The 13,295-nt window shown below is 39.0% G+C and overlaps 1 protein-coding gene across 1 annotated transcript in view; it reads right to left on the bottom strand.

The window, feature by feature from the left end:
* The window catches only part of KLB (klotho beta), a 41,902-nt gene that overhangs the window by 8,649 nt on the left and 19,958 nt on the right, over positions 1 to 13,295 (bottom strand). Inside the window, 2 exon segments of the mRNA XM_043973501.1 lie at positions 8,164 to 8,432; positions 11,552 to 12,059. Of these exon segments, the coding sequence (XP_043829436.1) occupies positions 8,164 to 8,432; positions 11,552 to 12,059 (777 nt within the window).

The raw sequence follows: 13,295 nt of genomic DNA, 5'->3' as shown, positions 1-13,295 counted from the left end.
CTCCCCAAGACAGCAAGTAATCCGATATAGGTTATATATGTACAATCACATTAAACATATTTCTGCATTGGTCATGCTGTGCAAGAAGAATCAGAGCAAAAAGGAAAAACCTCAAAAGAGGAAAAAAAATAGAAATAGTATGGTTCAATCCATAATTCTTTTGTTATGGATTTGGAGAGCATTTTCCATCATGAGTCCTTTGGAGCTATCTTGGACCATTGCACTAAAGCACTACAAATTTTAACTATTGTTTTGATTCTATAACATTAAGGGCTCAGTTGTGTTATCTGAACATCAATTCTGTAACGACTATACTATATGTTAGAACTTCCCTTTTTTAGGGGGGAGCAGGACAATGGACTTATATTTTTATTTTTAGTGAGGCAATTGGGGTTAAGTGACTTGCTTAGGGTCACACAGCTAGTAAGTGTTAAGTGTCTGAGGCTGGATTTGAACTCAGGTACTCCTGACTCCAGGGCCAGTGCTCTATCCACTGACAATGGACTTATACAACAACTAGCCAATTAAAAGGATTTCTGAGGCTCAGAGTTGGTTTGATATACCAGTGATCCTGTGAAAGTGAAATATAGCCAAATTTGGAGATGCCTGGAGCTGTCAGAAACCACAGATCAGCTCAATGGCAACCTTGAGCAGCAGCCTCAGAATCAAGACCTTGCTCAGAACTTTCTAAATAGCCTGACTTATTCTGTCTACAAATGTACTTCTCCCCTTAACCCAGTTCCCTTCTGGAAAGCCTCTAGAAACTTATCTCACCCCTTTTCCACTCCTCTTTGAGCAGCTGAGAATTCTCCCTTTGTTCAGCTTGTATAAATTCTTCTCAGACAATAAATGCTTTTGTAATCTGGGATCACACTCTGTTTTGTTTAGAGTTCCTCTTTTTGGGCCTGGTATTTTCCTTTAAAGGTTACAAAAGAGTTAAAGAAAAATAGTATTAGGACAGTACTCTAGAAGTCCTTGTCTTACTTAAATCAGACTTAATTTAATCAATTTCAGTGAGGGTCTGGATTCCCTAAAACTGAAGCAATCTTTTTATGGCATCCACACTAGTAGAAATGTCTGTTTAATTTGATTAAGAAAAGTATCTGTTGGGGCAGCTAGGTGGCACAGTGGATAAAGCACCAGCCCTGGAGGCCCCGGATTCAGGCGGACCCGAGTTCAAATCTGGCCTCAGACACTTGACACTGACTAGTTGTGTGACCCTGGGCAAGTAACAACCCTCATTGCCCTGGAAAAAAACCAAACCAAAACAAAAGTATCTCTTTGTTTATCTTTGACCTGATTGAAAGGGTACTAGTAGGTGGTGCAATTGGAAGATATTTCTTTGTGGTATCAGCATCACATTACTATTTCTCTGCTTAAGTAAATCAGAACACACTAAAGTTAAATTGCTTACCTTTTTTTAAGGTAAGCTTCAGAGTCTTGTCTTTTGTTTTAAGTTACTTAGAAAACACAGGTGGAAATTGCTTGAGAGGAATAACATTCCAGTTACCAGGGGAAACTTTCTTGGTTGGCACCTCTGACCTCTAGGGATAGGGGTAGGAACTGGACATGTGATTTCACTGATCTGGAATGTAGCTTCTTAAAATGTGGGTCACAACTCCACGTGGGATCAAGTAACTTGAATGTAGAGGTTGTGAAAAACTTGGCGACAGTAAAAGGTTATGTAAACCTATTTTAGATACATATATATCTGGGGTCATGTAAAAATTTCTCTAGTGAAAAGGGGTCACAGTGGAAGAAGTTTAAGAAGCCCTGATCTCAGGACCCCATCAGTCCCTTGCTGGTCTGAGACTTTCTTGGGCACAGAAGCTGCTTGTGTTCTCAGACCTAAATCAACTCAAACAAACAGAAGATGGCTTAGGAAAAACATTTTCTAACTTATCTGCTGAAAATCTTTCCCCTCTCTCCCACACGTAGAATTAAATGTACCTGGATTAAATGACAATTAACTTTTCAGTAAATATTCCCCCCCCACACACACCTCAGGAGTCATCTTCCATAGTCCAGTTATAAAACTGCACACTTGCCATCTGTCAAATAGTTATCTAGGACATTAAACTCCAAGAACATTGATTATCTATGTATACATTAGCCTAAATCTGTGTGTACATAACTATTTAAGTAAATTTCTAGCCTGGATGATGGCCAAGTTGGATGCTATTTAAAAGTTTATGGAATCGACTTCCAGGAGCAGAGCCAAGATGGTGTAGAGAAGCTAGGAACTTGCCTGAGCTTTCCCGTATTTCCCTCAAAAACAACATTAAATCAAGCCTCTAAACAGATTCTGGAACTACGGAACCTACAAAAAGAGACACAATCCTGCTACTTGAGATAATTCAGAAGACTTCAGGAAAGGTCTGTCTCACCTGGGTGAAAGGGAGGGCAGCTCAACACTACTTGTCTCAGCTGGCAGCTCACCTCAGCAAAGCTCAACACTACTGCAACTTGACACAGCTGAGAGTGGGGCAGCTGAGAGCAGTAAGAAGCTTGCAACACTGAACCCTGTGCCCCAGGAGCAGACTTCAACTTTATAAGTTTAAAAATAGCCTACAACATGAGCAAGAAACAAAAAAGGACCCTTGCCATCGACAATTTCTATGGTGAAAGGGAAGACCAAAACTCAAACTCAGATGAGTCGGTCACAACGATTACAAGTGAAGACTCAAGTGGGAAGATCGTCTTGTCTCAAAATCAAAAAGCCTTCTTTGAAGAGCTCAAAAAGGCTTTTAAAAACCAAATAAGAGAGGTAGAAGAAAAAAATGGAAAAAGAAATGAGAGAAATGAGTTACACTGCAAAAAGAAGCACAAAAATTGACTGAGGAAAACAATTCCTTAAAAAATACAATTGGCCAAATGAGATAAAATAATGGCCAAATGGGAGAAAAAATTGGCCAAATGGAAAAAGAAGTGCAAAAGCTTACTGAGGAAAATAAGGCCTTAAAAATTAAAATTGAGCAGCTGGAAGTTGATAACTCCATGAAAGTTTATGGAATCAATATTGGAAAGAGTTCACTTAGAAGTCATCTTCGTCATCATCTTACCTACCCTCCTGTCTTTAGGCAGCACCACATTTAAACTACCCTGAAGAAATAATGCTTACTTGACTTTTTAAAATCTTCAAAGATGCTCACTTGTCCATTTGAGGAGATAGTAGTGATACATAGGGTATTTAGCACAAAATTAAAGGAGATGCATACCAATCCCAACCTCATCTGCAAATCTGGCAGGGTCTGGATAAATGAGAGAAGGATGTAGAGGAGATGCTATAGGCATCTTCCTAAAAGACTATTTTCATTGTGATTCTAGTTCAAACACCTTTAGGGACTCTTCAATACAAGTTAACTTTCAGTCTTCTTAGTTATTGTGTGGCGTTCCCACTCCCTGACCCCAAACTACATTACAAACTCATCTTTTATTGCTTCCTTACATGAACCCTGTGTTCCATCCAGACTGGTCTATTTCTTCCTCCCAATCATTCTTTTTTTTTTTTTTGGCGGGGCAATGGGGGTTATGTGACTTGCCCAGGGTCACACAGCTAGTAAGTGTCAAGTGTCTGAGGCCGGATTTGAACCCAGGTACTCCTGAATCCAGGGCCAGTGCTTTATCCACTGCTCCATCTAGCTGCACCCCCCCTCCCAATCATTCTTGCCTTCATTTGTGCCTTGACCCCCTCCCTAGATTATTCTTTCCCCTTCAAATCCTATCCATCCTTCAAACTTAAGGTCATATCCTACAATTTCCATGAAGCACTAGAGACCTAAGTTCTCTAATTCTCCTCTGAGCTCCCCTGTTATCCATACTTCTCAATCGCCCTTTATGATAGACAACTCAGCCTTATTAATGCATTTTCCCTGTGGGGACATCTTGTTCCCTTCCTACTAAATTGTAAATAAAATTCCTTGAATTCAAGGACCATGCTTCCCTATGTCTCCCACAGAGTTTAGGATAGAACCTTGCTTCTAGTAACCCTAAGCAGATAGATATGCCACAGTGATTGCCCTACAACAGTATACCGTCTAGAATGAAAAAGCTATGTTGGGGTATGGGACACAATCATAGGATCACTGCTCATAGCTTCAGAGCTGCAAGGGACCTTAGAGGCCATAATTTTAGAGATGATGTAATAGGCCCAGGTAAGTTAAATAAATTGCCAAGGGTTATACTGTTGTGAAGCATCAGAGATTTTAGAGACTTCATATGAAGCAAATCACCTTTGATACTTTGGAATAGTGGGGTCAATCTCAAGGAGAAATGGTACAAAAGGATCCCTGCAGGTTGAATTTTGGCTTACTTTTAAAGTGGACTAATTTCTAAGTGTTATTGTATTTTTATTTATTTTGTTAACTATTTGCCAATTACATTTTAATTCAGTCCCCACTCAGGGCCATGTGAGAAAATAATTATTAATAATGGATTTTTTGGGGAAGCCAGAGATCAGTCCTTTTCCCCCCACTCCAGAAAGTCCTGTTCTCCTTGATCTCATTTGGGACAAACCCAAGGCTTGAGCAACATGAGTGAGGGTCTTTCCCTGATGTCATCTGTAGATTTCATTTTTATTTAGACCTCTCTCCAGTCATGTCAACCAATGGAATTGAATGATGTTGACCGATTAACTTTGATCAACTATAATGATCCGCCTCTCTCAAAAGAGGATAAAAATTAGAAGAGGCCACACGCACTCTCTCTCTTGGCTGTGGCTTGCTACACACTCTTGGCATGGCCCTCCCTCTTTGAGACAGCATAGGTCTGACGGCCTGAGACCATGAGAAGTTAGGGAGAGATGTGGGTCAATCCTTTACTGATATATTGATAAAATAATAATATGCTTACTGCCAAAGCTGGTGCAATAGCAATTAATTTGTAAAAAACACAGTAGTAGCTTAAATTTATAAAATAGTCATGAATGAGCCACAGCATTCAACACCTTTGATTTAGAAGACCCTGTCAGAGATTTAGGAACAGCGAAAGCAGCACTAGGCTTTCAACAAAGTGATTTTGTGTTGCCCAGTGGACAAGCATTCTTGAGATTTTTCCTGAAAAGACTTAATGTCAGTTTTCTAGGGCAGAGTTTGCTTCTTTGGAAGACCTGGAAATATGACTTTCTTTCTTGTCAAATTTTTAAATGATTCCTTTGGAAAACGTTTGGGCCATTAGATGAACAAAACTGGCTTTTGGCATCTTTAGCCACAAGGTGGCGCCATAATGCATAGAGCACTGGGCCTGGAGTCAGGAAAACCCATCATCCTGAGTTCAAATCAGGCCTCAGACATATACTGTGACCCTGGGCAAGTCACTTAATCCTGTTTGCCTCAGTTTCCTCATTTGTAAAATGAGCTGGAGAAGAAAATGGCAAACCACTCTGGTATCTTTGCCAAGAAAAGTCACGAAGAGTGAAGAGCAACAAGCTATAAGTTAATTCCAATAAATCTCTGCCTGCCTATCTCTCTCTCTCTCTCTCTCTCTCTCTCTCTTGTTCTGTCTCTGTCCTTCTCTTTCTCCTCATCAGCAGAATGAAATCTTAGTACACTGCCCTGAGACTGAATGTGACTCCCTGCCCCCTGGCCCAAGAGTAGTGCTGTCCTTTGTCAGGTATAAGGTACTATATAAATGTTATCTATTATTGTTGTTGTAATAATCAACCTCATGGGTTTATTGTAAGGAAATCTTTCTTTAAAGTAGTATATAAATGTAGTTTACTATAAAAAAAAGATGAGCAGGATGCTATCAGAAATATCTGGAAGGACCTGCTTGAGCTGATGCAAAGTGAAATGTACTGTATACAAAATAACAGCAATATTGTGAGATGATCTGCTGTGAATGACTTGGTTATTTTCAGCAATACAATGATCTAAGACAACTCTGAAGGTCTTATGAAAAATGCAGTCCATCTACAGAGAGAGAACTGATGGTATCTGAATACAGATTGAAGCATATTTTTTTTTGTTAGTTCCTTTATCTGAAGTTTTGTTTTTGTCTGTTTTCTTTCACAACCTGGCTAATGTGGACATGTTTTGCATGACTGCTCATGTATAGCTTATATTGAATTGCTTGAGTTCTTGGGGCCAGGGGGGGAGGGAGAGAGAGAATTTGAATCACAAAGTTGCTTTTGTTTTTGTTTTTGTTTTGGTGGGGCAATGAGGGTTAAGTGACTTGCCCAGAGTCACATAGCCAGTAAGTGTCAAGTGTCTGAGGCCAGACCTGAACTCAGGTCTTCCTGAATCCAGGGCTGGTGCTTTATCCACTGGGCCATCTAGCTGCCCAGATCACAAGGTTTTAAAAAAATTGATGTCAAAATTTGTATTTTACATGTAATTTGGGAAAATAAAATTCTAAATATATATTTTAAAAAGAGTAATGCTGTCCTTTGTATGTGGAGATGGTGCTATCAATCAGTGCAGAGCTGGGCATATATTTTTTTTAATTTATTTTTTATTTTTAAAATTTTTAATTTATTTTTTTGGCGGGGCAATGGGGGTTAAGTGACTTGCCCAGGGTCACACAGCTAGTAAGTATCAAGTGTCTGAGGCCGGATTTGAACTCAGGAACTCCTGAATCCAGGGCTGGTGCTTTATCTACTGCGCCACCAGCTGCCCCCTGGGCATATATTTAGAGCTGTTTTCCCCCAAAGGGTTTACATAAATGCAACCCCACACCAGCCCTGAGTCTTGCTTAAGATACGTACCAATATTTTGTGTCTTTTTTTTAACAGCTGTCTAGCCACAGCTAAAAATTATGTCCATGAAGATGGGAGAGCAAACAAGCCTATGAGGCTTTCTTAGTCCTCATTAACTCATATAGCACTGGATCATCTGCTCATCATAAACCCCCAAAGCACTTTACTTGCAGTGGTACGATTAGTGACCACTGTAGAAAGCACTGAAGAGTTCTTTAGCTTTAAAGTTTAGCACCTGGTGGCAAGGAATTGGAAATTGAGGGGATGCCCATCAACTGGGGAATGGCTGAACAAGTTGTGGTATATGAATGTAATGGAATACTATTGTGCTATAAGAAATGATGAGCAGGCAGATTTCAGAGAAATCTAAAAGGACTTACATGAACTGACGCTGAGTGAGATGAGCAGAACCAGGAGCACATTGTACACAGTATCAACAATATTGTGTGTTGATCTTCTCAGCAATACAATGGTCCAAGATAATTCCAAAGAACTCATGATGGAAAGTGCTCTCCACAGCCAGAAAAAGAATTGTGGAATCTAGATGCAGATTGAGCCATACTGTTTCTACTTTTTTTTGTTTTTGTTTTTTGAGGTTTTTCCCTTTTGTTCTGATTCTTCTTTCACGACATGACTAATGCAGAAATATGTTTAATGTGATTGTACATATATAACCTGTATCAGATGGCTTGCTGTCTTGGGGAGGAGGGAATGAGGGAAGGGAGGAAGAAAAATTTGGAACTAATAATCTTATAAAAACAAATGTTGGGGCAGCTAGGTGGCACAGTGGATAAAGCACCGGCCCTGGATTCAGGAGTACCTGAGTTCAAATCCGGCCTCAGAAACTTAACACTTACTAGCTGTGTGACCCTGGGCAAGTCACTTAACCCCAATTGCCTCACTAAAAAAATTTAAAAAAAAATTAAAAAAAAAATGTTGAAAACTATCTCTACATGTAACTAGAATATAATAAAATATTTTTATGATTAAAAAAAAAGTTCAGCACCTGGATTTAAATGTCAAGTGGCCTCTCCAAGTTTGGGTTTTTAAAAAAATGAAAAAAATTATTCAGTCCACCATCTAACCCCTTCCATTGTATATCAGGCTATTGTTGTATGTTACTTGCTATGGTCCCTGACAATTTCCAATAATAATAATAACTGACATTTATATATCACTTTAATGTTTGCAAAGTACTGATAAAATAACCTCATTAGATCCTCACAATTCTGTACCATCAATAAAGCAAATATCATCATCCCTATTTCAGAGACGGGGAAGCTGTGTCTCTGATAGTTTATGTGCCATTCAGTAAGAATCAGATCATTTCAAGCCCAGGCTCTATTCACTTCACTGTGCTGCCTGCCCCAGGCCCAGTGAAGTGATGCTTAGTTAATAACATCATATAACACATCTGCTGTTCATTCCATTTTGCAGTTAACCCATCTCATTTATTCATGACAACTTACCTTTAGAACAGATTCAGTAATGCCCCAGGAAAAGTCACAGGGAAACTGACCGTGCACATCAGGTGTGGACTCTTTTAAGATGAATCCATTCTCTTTTATGATTTGTTTGTAGTAATGTGCAGAGGACTTGGGTTGTCTTTCCTTCTGTTTGCTACTGAAATCCACATAAAATAATCCTCGTCTGGTGGTATAAGCGTCTTGCCATTCAAAGCCATCCAGCAGAGACCAAGCTGTATAACCAAACACCTTTATTTCATCATATTTTATTGCTGCAGGGGAAGAAAATAAATTGGAATTGATTTGAGTGCCCTAAAATCAGTCAATAAACACGTATTATGAGACTACTATGTACCAGGCACTGTGCTAAGTGTTGGGGATGGAAAGAGGAGCTTACACTCTAATGGGGGAGGCAATACAAAGAACTAACTATGTATAAATAAAATATATTTAGAATAAAAATGGAGGGAAGGCACTAATTAGCTTTAAAGGTCTCATACTTCTCTAAGGTGTGAAAATTTATTAACCATACTCATTATGATGTTGGGGCAGTGCATGCTACCTAATTTTCAGAGCAATAATCACTTCCCAAAAATGACAATTCTTTTTATCCAAAACGTATCTCTCTCTCTCTTTCTCTCTCTCTCTCTCTCTCTCTCACACACACACACACACACACACACACACACACACACACACACACGTGCACATGTGTCCAAACCCTTTTGCAACTGTCAATTTCTTCCCTATTGACTGCAGCTGGAAACAATTTCTCCTTCACTTGATCTCCTAGCCTTCTGTACTGCTCTTATGGGTTAATTGGATAATTCATCATTTTCCTGAAGTTATTGGTCCTCTTCAAGAATGAAGGACAAACAACAATCTGTGAATAGTAGTAGCTGCCCCACTGGGGACTGAACTGACCAGTTCCAGTTGGGCAATGCCGCTCTTTCTTTTCTTCATTCCCTCCTTTGTTCCTTTCCTCCCTCCTTTCCCTCTATCTAGATGGGGAATCATAGCTTTACTTGTAGGTGCTCCGCCCAGAGGAATATAAATTGTTTTCCTCTTCTCTACTTATTTATTCTATCATTTAAAAAAAAACCTGGGACAATTAATTCATTAACTCTCATGTAGTTTCATTTCTGATTTATTGAAATACAGCACTGGAAAACCAGACTTTGATAAAGCCCATTGAGTTTCAAATGGAGCCATTTGATCATGCCTTAAACCCAATCACTCTGGCTCTCTGATTGGCCAACAATAAGTTCCAGCCCAAGCCTCGCTTGCTCATTGTTTAGGTTTTGATGACTCAGAGAGAGTGTAAATAGCAATTGTTTCTGTTCTGGACTAAAACCCTGGGAGTCTTCCCCTCCCAGATTGATTTTTTTTTCAGCAGATAAGAGGCCATTTTTTGCCTCATTTCTTACTTAGCCTTAACCACTGAGAGGGTATTCCCTCAGACAAACTGAAATCTGGGAAAGACCTTAGCTTAAAAAGGCCAAGGTCTCTCACTGCATCTGGGGCCATTGCCAGTCGTCCTGATCTATGTCTTGCCACTGGACCCAGATGGCTCTGGAGGAGAGAATGAGGCTGGTGACTTTGCACAGCTCTGCCTCACTTCAATCCAATTCACTTGGAAGTCAAGACATCACCTTCCTGATGTCATTGGTCCTCTTTGAGAACAAAGGAAAAGGACAAACAACAATGAGTTAAATATGTACTGTTTTGTGTTATTATATTAATGTATTATTGTATTAGTATTTGCCTGAAGTTCCACAAAAAAACATATACAGTGTGTGCCAAATTAGGTGATAGCTAGTACTAAGATCTAGTAGTATATAGTGTACTGAGGTTCTGAGATTCCATTAAACTGAATGAGTTGGTACACAACTTTCCTGGGGAAACAAGAATCAACTCTAGTCTTCCTTCCATCACCATTATTGTGGTAAAAAACCTGTAGATGTAGATATCACTGTAAACATGATGGAAGGAGTAAAATATTAACCATCAAACCTTCAACTGCTATATTGATTTCTCTACAATTATCTCCAATTTATCCTGCATTTATCTTGTTCATACACAGTTCTTTGCATCTTGTCTCTACCATTAGATTGTAAACTCCTTAAGGGCAGAGACTTGTTTTTGCCCTTTTTTGGGGGGTATCCTCAGTATTTGACTCTAGGCCTGGGACATAGCAGATATTTATTAAATAATTGTTGACCAACTTACTGATCAATCAGGAACCCTAGGAAGGAAGGTCAAACATTGGAAATTATACAATTTTGCCTTATATGGTGCATTCCTTGCTCTCAAGACTCTCTGTCAGAGTAAAAGGACTTATACTTTCAAAACAAACAAACCCTACCTAACACAATGTAATTGCTATCTTTAAATATAACTCACATTTATTAATTCATAAACTATTCAAATTTATGAAATTCTTTCTTAACAATAACCCTATGATAGATACAGGTAATTTAATACAAGCATTATTATGCCCACTTAGGATATAGACATCAAGTAATTTGCTCAGGAGTCACAAAGCCAGTAAGTGAAACAAGAAGTTGTAAGATCTTGCCAACTTAGATGTTTCTGTAGACTCAACTCAGCAAATATTTATATTTGCTGCTATTTGTAAGACATTGTCTAGGTGCTAGAGATATGGGGGAAAAAATTTGTTCACAACATTTTACTATACCCACTTGAGTATTTGTGAGTTTTGTTTGTTTGTTTGTTTTTTGGTGGGGCAATGAGGGTTAAGTGACTTGCCCAGGGTCACACAGCTAGTGAGTGTCAAGTGTCTGAGGCTACATTTGAACTCAGGTCCTCCTGAATTCAGGGCCAGTGTTTTATCCACTGTACCACCTAGCTGCCCCTTGTTCACAACATTTTGAGGAAATTTAAATTTAAATTTTTTCATAATATATTAAAATTAACTTCTCAATATCAAACTTACTGTCATTTTGAAAAAAAAAAAGTATCCCTGTCCCCAAGTTCTTTAAGCATCCATGACATCAACATTGTAACGATTGGAATGACGCCACCTGCTGGAGACTTACTGTAGAAAAGCTCCGCCATGAGGTGAAGGTCTCTGAGGGCAAGACTATGAGTCTTTTCTTTGGTGTCAGGAAGTGACGTTTGCTTGTGGGAGGGAGAAGGGGGAGCCTGGCACTCTGACTCGGGCTCTTTTCCTGAGGACTCCGGTAGAGAAGGGAGCTAGAAATGTGCTCTCCCTTTAATAGATAGATGAATGTAGGCCTTTCTCTAAGTCTAACTCCTCTTGCTAAAGCTTATAATTTATTGGTGACCACTCATTAGATATTTTAGATAGACTAGCTAGAATTTTAGCCTTAACAACACTTAAGAAATTTTGAGCTGATGTTCAACCAACCTTGAAGAACCTTGTTAAGGAAATTCTTCATCATGTAGATTGCTGTTGTGTCTTCTGTTTCCACATGATTGTCTGTGAACCAGCCATTCTCAGTTATAAGGATCTTTGGGTTGTTGTATTCCAGTTTAATCCACTTTAGTACTTCTCTTAAATTGAGCGATACATTTTGCCCCATTTTTGCCATGGTGCTTGGAGGTTTAAAATTATTGGGTCCAAAGGAAAAGGCAAAGAAATCAGCTGTGCCCCTCACTTCAGTTTTCTCAGCTTCAGAGAACTGAGGGAGAAGGGGAAGTGATTTCTTCATTATATTTGGATAGTCCCCATCCCCGTGGATAGGGTTAGCAAACCATCCCATCACAGAAGTCATGGATTGTTGGCACTTAAGGACATCCTGAGTGTTTTCTGATTTGTTTGGTACAATCCAGTGGGATCCCAAGGTGATCGATAATAAACCGTTCTGATGTGGCCGAAAGTTTGTATTGTAGTTATGCCAGACTTTGGTGTGAGCCTGATAAGGAGAAAGTATTATTAGAACTTAATTGTATCACTATGTCAATAAATTTATTTATGGATTGTCCCTTCTTTGGCTCTATTAGTGATATTGAAGGGAGAGGGGATTATCATGGGGAATCTTGCACAAGCAAGATCCTGCTACATGGCAATCTCCAACTGAAGTCTACAACCCCTGCTACCTCCTTGCCCCCACCTCCCTTGAAGCCAGAAGAGTGAAGGTGATGTATCATGTATAAGAGCTTTAACATTTTCAAAGTTCTTTACATATATTACCTTATTTGATCCCCATTTTATAGATAAGAAAACTGAGACTAAGAGCATTTCATCTATTTAGAACTACAGATGGCCTTAGAAGTCATTAAGTCTAACCCCTTGTTTTACAAATGAGGAAAATGAGGCCCAAAGAAGTTAAATGATTTGCCCAGACTTACGTAGTGTTTGAGACAGAATTTGAACCCCAGGCTTCCCAAGTGTAGTTCAAACACTTTATCTACTAAATGTCCTGATACAGCCTATAGTAAAGCATTCAAATTAAAAAAACCAAAAACAAAACAAGAATGGACCAAATGTATGGAACAGATAATAAATGGTGGTATGAGCTTTAGAGAAGGGAGAGAAATCATTGTTGGCTGAAGTTATCATGAGAGGCTTCATGAAAGAGACAGCTTGCCATGTCCTGCTACACAGAATTTAGGAATTCACATAATGCTTTAAAGCAGTATATACAAGTAAGTATATTATGAAGTTGTTGTTATTATTCCATGGTCTTGAATGCCAAACTTCAGGTGTGAGATCCTGAGATTCTAGGACCAGTTCTGACTTGTTCTGAAGTTCAACATTTAAGATTGGGAAATTCTATCTCTATATATCTATCTCTACCTATTTATACACACACACACACACACACACACACACACACACACACACACACACATGCTCCCAATAGGAGTCCTGAGAACTAGAACAGATGATCTTGATGGAAGCTGCCCTTTTCTATGTTTGGAATAACTATTGACATTTGGGATCTTTAATAAGAACACAAGAAGACATTCTCTGTCTTTATTTTGTCTACAGCAGACTCAGGTATTCATGGCTGTTTCTAGACACAGTAAAGATAACAGTATATAATGACCTGAACAATGAAATCTAGTATCTCCAGAGCTGTCTTCCAAACTACTAACTATGCTTACAAGGCAGGCAAGAGTTTTCAGATTTAAATCCAAACAGCATT

Source organism: Dromiciops gliroides, chromosome 6 (genome assembly GCF_019393635.1).
Source record: "Dromiciops gliroides isolate mDroGli1 chromosome 6, mDroGli1.pri, whole genome shotgun sequence".
Taxonomy (NCBI): Eukaryota; Metazoa; Chordata; class Mammalia; order Microbiotheria; family Microbiotheriidae; genus Dromiciops; species Dromiciops gliroides.
Note: the sequence above shows the minus strand (reverse complement) of the source record. Positions and strands in the feature narration are given on the sequence as shown.